This window comes from Achroia grisella, unplaced genomic scaffold (genome assembly GCF_030625045.1).
Source record: "Achroia grisella isolate CSIRO2021 unplaced genomic scaffold, CSIRO_AGI_Agris_v1 utg474, whole genome shotgun sequence".
Taxonomy (NCBI): Eukaryota; Metazoa; Arthropoda; class Insecta; order Lepidoptera; family Pyralidae; genus Achroia; species Achroia grisella.
Genome location: NW_026712878.1, coordinates 1,840,852 through 1,847,635, shown reverse-complemented (window position 1 = coordinate 1,847,635; position 6,784 = coordinate 1,840,852). Strand labels below are relative to the sequence as shown.

The following is a 6,784-nucleotide window of genomic DNA, read 5'->3' as shown; positions in this document are numbered from 1 at the left end:
TACTATAATGAATCATATCCCCTGCCCTTTGTCCCATCATAATAAACTAAATATCTGAATAGTGCGAAAGATTGCACTAAACAACGTCGCAAAAATTTGATAAAGGTTGTATATGTAGGTTGATTCGAGAGAAGCAGAGTACTGCTATATATCAGATAAAACAACAGATATCAGATACATAGACTACTATCTAGACAACATTTTAAATAATTATATTTAGAAAAAAATATTAATGAACATAAATTTTCGCGTCAAGAATTATTCTTGACGCGAAAATTTATGTTCATTAATATTTTTTTCTACAATAAATAACTGGCCATTCCACATAGCTTGCTCTATTTGAATCTGTTATTGTCAGTTTAAATAGTCATATGAACTTCCGAAATTTTTTTGTAACCGCTAGTTATTTAAATCTTCACACTGCATTATTACAAAATTGCATAACATTACACATACTTGTATAATACTATGTTCATTTATTAACTTATGGTCAATGAACCAGGTTGTTAGTAAAAGATAGTATTAGATAATTGATATTTGTTTGTATATATGTTAACATTTAAATGTACAACTTAAAGATGGGGTAATATAATAAAATAATTGCAGTTTGCTGTTATATGGTTTAGGAAAAATCTTGATAAATATGTGGCATCATGTTAATTAGTTTCTGTAGTCTTTCTAATTTAGGATGACGGCGTTTAATAAAAGCAAGATTTTTAACTTCACGAATATTTTTATTAACTTCAACCATGGCCGTACTTGTCACATGTGTCTGGTCCCCAAATGAAACAAAATAAGCTGATTGATAAAAATATTTATGATCTTTGAATATATCCCTTTCTACTTCATAATTAGAATATATTTCATCATAATTAATTATAATTGAGCTATGATTATTGTTATACAATAACAGTGACATATTTAGTTACTTAATATTTTTGTAAATAAATATTTATGTTAAAGGTACTCGCGTAACCACCTTATTATTGATAATTAAAAAAGATAACAGTTACAATATGAAAAATTAACATTCATCTACTTAATCTAACAAAAGCACCCTTATATATAAATAAATAAATAATTTATAAACTAGTCTTAACACTATTTTTTACAAAATTGGACAATTGAACGATTTGAGAAAGAAATGCACATACCCGTCGACTAGCCTAAATCTTAAAAAATAATCATTACACAAGTTATATAATACCATTATCATGTTATATACTATCATTCATTCCCACTATTGACTATCCCAATATAATATTTGGTGCAAGCGATTACACATGTTTTTAAGCTATCTCCATTAATATTAATGCTATAACCAAAGATATATCATTCTTATTTACAAAATTAAATATAATAAATAAATTTAATTTATTACAATATTAATATATCTTTATATATATATATATATATATATGATTACGTATTTGTATACTGCATCATAAATTAGTCTACTAGCATTAATATATTTTTCTAAATCGATTTCAAGCATTACAATATCTAATATAAATAATCTTTGTTTCCTATTTGCATTAGCAAAAGGGCCAAAATACATCCGTTCGTGCTACGTATTATAATGCCCATTTTATCGTCGTTGTCTTTTGTTAAGAGTCGTAAGTCATTTTCTTAAAACATCTTATTTCTACTGCTTTTTGGCATAGGCCCGATAAGCTCTATCCTGGGCTGCAGCCTCATCTTCAACACTTCTTCTGTAGTGACCTCCTGGACCAGTGGCATCGAAGTCGCTTCCATAATGGGACGAGGAATATGTGTGACTCTGGGAAACTTGAGGATGTTTTACGATCTCATAGGTTGTCTTCTCGTGGGATTCACCGCCTGATACCAGCTTCTTTAGTCCGATAATCGCCGAAAGCAATAATGCGATCTTGCCAATAAGTAGAGCTTTTCCAGCAATAAGGGCAATCGCCTGGAAGGCTATTGCGAGGAAACCGCCTTTAATGGCAACTCCAGCAATAATCGGCCCAATCAACTTCTTCAGTTTACCTCTCGCTTCATTTATCGATCTTCCTACATCATCTCCTACTGAACCTGGTGATATTACAACTCGATGAGTTTGCAGTAACTTTGTAGTAGCAAGGTTGAGGTATTTGTCAATTTGATCCGAAGGTAATGAATTCAAGTCGCCTTCTGGTAGAGATGAGGGGAATGCTCTCCCTGAATCTGACCTTTTGACTAACGATACACCATCCACAAGTGGAAGTGTTTCCATACGGGCTGCCCTATCAGCGAATTTCGCGGCATGGACCTTGAAGCACTTAATAATTTCCTGGGAGTGTTCGCAGTTCTTGTACACTTTCCCTAAAAGCTTTAGCCCATCTCCAAAAGATCCGGCGGAAGCGACGGCAATCACACTCAAACACAACAGGACAAAACTTCCGCGGCACTGCATTTTGATCGGAAACCGCGTCAGTCCAGTCCCAACACTGGACCAATGTCCAGTTCAAGCGGTTGCGTCTATTGAAATGTGCAGAAAATACTTGAGCACTGGCATTTATCTATTTTCACCGGGAACTGCATTTATCTATAAATCTTTTAGAGCGTGCAATCGTTGCATCGTATGGCCGTGCACTGAGGCGTGCATGTGCATGCTACCAGTGGTTGTTGTGTGGGTGCACTTGGCCATGTATTGGTGGTCGCGGTCGCTCTTATGACGCAGCGGATAGTTTGGTCAATGTTAAGGGCAATGAGGGTATTTCAGGTTTTATAAGTATTGACCAGCTTTATTGGTAATTTGCATGTAAACTAAGAAACTAATCTACATTTAATGGACGCCGCACTACAGCTATCGCGTTATGTAACGTACGTGTTACTACCTTTACCAAAATTGCCATACTAGAAGATTAAGATGTAATCGCTCCTATCCTGGAATTTTATATTCATTGTATCTATGCTTCGCAAATATTCTTCCCTATAACTTCACTGACTTTTTTCACCTATCAATCAAAACTTATCATAGAAAACAAGGCTGGCAGACCCACGCAGATGATTTTGTTTACAGTCTACATTCGCTGAGATATCTCAACAACGGCTCTACGTCTGGTCTAGGTAAAAAAATAAATAAACAATACATATGGTTATGACTGTTATCCCAGACAGAGTAGTCAGAGGCCTTTTTAACTGTTTACATCATCGTGAACATAACATAAGACATTCTCAAATCTCGTTTGGTATATATTTAATCCAATTTAGAACAGGAAGATATCATTGCCGTGTCGAATTCATTTTTGGTTTAATATCGATGTTTCTTTCACTAAAGTGTTGTAAATTACACATATGTTTTTTTTTGTATCTGCCAAATTTTAATCATGACCTCATGAGCCTAATTCTCATGCATACGAATTAGCTCTACTAAAAAATAAAAAGCATAATTGATAACTTAGGTCTTTTTTTGTAATATCTTTATTTAACAACTTCGGATCACAATTGTGAGCACGTTAGCTCCGTCTTAGCTTCTAAATTAATTACATATTGATTTAAAATTTATTGTATTAATTTGCTAATAAAGGCTATAACAGAATAGCAAAGTGTGTGGATTCACCCTGAGTTATAGACCATTTTGTGTCGATTATTACATCAAAATTTAAAACAGCAATTGTAATGTGTTTATTATTTGACACATATAAAGATGACTGTTATTATAAATTTTTATCCACAAACTTATGTCAAACTTGTATTTTGTCTGAAACCAGAATATTGCCTGCAACATTAGCTGGATACGTAATTTAGTCTCTGCTGCCATTGATCGCCTACTGTAAATGATATTACAACCTGCATCCGTTTCAAAATTAAGAGAACTCAGTTCATTTTGAACTACAGTTAACTGAATAGATATAGTAAATTGAAACATACTAAAGAAATTTGTGACGAAAAGTAAACTTCTTACTGTGTCTAAATGAGATTTGTAGTTTGGTTCTAATCAGGTACCGAAGTAAGTACTGTAGGTAAATGCTATGAGTTATTGAAAATGATTTATTACTTTCGACTTCATCAAAACAAATATACACATTTACATTTGTATAAACGTCATACAGTCTTATGTACAATATTGTAGTTATCATTTAATACTTTTGTATTACAACCCGTAAACTACTGTGATATGTTCTTGTTTGTTGGAACAGAATGTATAGATGAGATTTTAGACGGCCTCGGTGGTCCAGCGATATACTACATCGTTTTACTTTCGATGGTCGCAATTTCGATCCCTTGCACGATCCAATCATTTGTATTCATGAGTATAATTGTTTGTATAGGTATTGTTCTGGAAGTTTTCTATGTATATTATGTATGTATTTACAAAAATAAGGATCGAAATATTTATATATTGCATATCAGTTATCTAATACCTATTATATAACACAAGCCTAGTTTAGCTTGCAGCTAGGTGACGCTGTTTGAATTGTCCTGGGTTATTATTATTATCACAATATACTGAGAAGACATCCTACTCTTGCCAGCGTGACCTATCAGGCTGAGCTGCTCAGCTCAAGCTGAATTACAGCAATAATAAACAATGTTCGTACTTTAAAGCTTGCTCGATTATTGCATTTAAACAGTAATGTAACATAATCTTTATATGGTTATATAAAAACTATCATTTATAAAATTAACTTTCTTAGGCAGAGAGGTCATAGTATCAAAACCCTTGATGAAATTCACAAGAACTATTTTTATGCTGATATTTTAGGTATACTACAGTAAAAATATGGGATTACATTTACCTGTCCGTTCATTCAACACTGATTTTATCTTTACAAACACTATTTTTACACAATTGTATCAAAAGATTGGTGTAAAAGCAATTTCTCTTTTTGTAACATTGTAATCTTCTAAGTTTTCGAGAAATATGTACTTCGTTTTGTCTTTTCCATTCCGATATTTCTTTTTAAGATAGTCCACCTGATGATAAATAGTAATCGCCGCTTATGAATATTTTATTAAGAGCATTACGACCATCACGTCATCATTTGTTGGCCCATAGTAGACCTCATGCTTTACCATTCTGGAGGTCCAAGATGTTATGTCTCCTTTATTACAGAGTGTAATTCCACAATCATATCTCACAAATCAACTGAAACATGGCTTTAAAGAAACTGCTTTGCGGCTGTATGAAATGAGTGAATGAAAATGTAGGATAGATATAACTTAGCTATGCAGAGGAGTAGCAATATAGTCATATACGTACGTTTCTTTACTTTTAGATTCTCTCCATTTAACAAGTAATAATATTTTTATTACGTATTATTTTATTCATGTACGTGTTTTATTAATTGAATTAAAAAGTAAAAATGAATAAAAATAATATAGATGCTTGTAGAGACGTTTATTATTGTTTATTAGATCGCAGTGACAGAAGTGATATAAAACAAAATGTATAAAGAGAACTCTCATATTTTAAATATGGATAAACGAATTTAAAAACTGCCAGTGACTCTCATTGTAGGTCTAACAGAATTAATGAATATACTAATTACTGTAATAAAATAAACATTGTATATTTGGAGAAAATCCAGTATTAAGACGAATACAACAGAAATATTAACGATCTCATTCTAATTAATTTTTATCCGTAGTTCAACTTTATTATTATATTTGGACAGCTCCATCTGTCAATATTCATATGAAATAATTCCACAACGATTTCCTATCCACGACGGTCAGTCAAAAAGTTTAAAGAAACCAAAGTTATATAATTTTATTGACAATCTTGTAATTGCAAGCTGCAACGGCTGACTGAATATTATTATTTTTTATAGTAAACACTTTATTAATTATATATCTATATTACTATATTGTTATATATTCACAATTCAGCGCCATCTATGATTATGATTTATAACTAGCAAGAACGCTACACTATGATCTACAATACTTTTTACAATCACAAAGCACACAAAAATGTACAAATTACAAGTCATGCTGCTTTGACAGAATACAATGCAAATAGTACGATCGATCCTGTCTCATTCAAACGGGGATCGATATCAAGATAGCCTAAACCGAGGTTCGAACCTCCTAGCCGAGGCCTCAGACTGAAATCCTAACCATCAGGCAGGAGTTAGTCTACAGCTGCTCAATAAGTCCTACCGTGGGATTGGAGTGCCTCCTGCACTATTTCGTTGGGTGAAGTTGAAAAGGTTACGGTCATCATTGTATTAGATTATACTTCGAAAATAATAAAGCAAAAAAACGTTCTATTAAATCAATTTATGATTATTCGTAAAGCACCATAAAACTATGAAATAACTATTTCATGTTTTAGGTAGGCTGAATAAAAAGTATTCTAGTATGCCAAAATTATTGTACTAATTTATACTATTTGGTACTTATCATCTAGCAATAGAAAAGATGCATGTATTTTTTATTCGGTAATTTACATTAGTAAATAACACAAAATATATAAAATATAATATAAAAATGTGATTTCAAATATTTTTGGCCAATTATTTGATTACGCCTTCACAAAACCGCTTTCGGTATGATATTATAACGTAATATTAACGTGCAAACTATTTCCAAATTATAGCAATATGACAGCTTACAAAAATTAAAGACATTATATGAAGAAATTAGAATAATAAAAAAAAATCCTCTTTAAAATTGTAAAATTTTAAGGCTACTAATTAAAACAGGATTACCTACGGCATGTTATTGAAAATATCAAATCAAATCACACGAATAAGGATGCGTGAATATTGCCATTTTTTTATATATTTTTATAAATTACAATTAATAATAAAATTATTCAGACTCCATGGATAAA

At 31.8% G+C, this 6,784-nt stretch overlaps 1 protein-coding gene across 1 annotated transcript; it reads right to left on the bottom strand.

Annotated features, from left to right (window-relative positions):
• Positions 1-1,443: 1,443 nt before the first annotated feature.
• LOC131845530 (uncharacterized) lies at positions 1,444-2,520 on the bottom strand. The gene has a single exon (XM_059194600.1). The coding sequence runs from the start codon at positions 2,411-2,413 to the stop codon at positions 1,646-1,648; it is 768 nt and encodes a 255-aa protein (XP_059050583.1). The 5' UTR covers positions 2,414-2,520; the 3' UTR covers positions 1,444-1,645.
• Between the last annotated feature and the right edge of the window lie 4,264 nt (positions 2,521-6,784).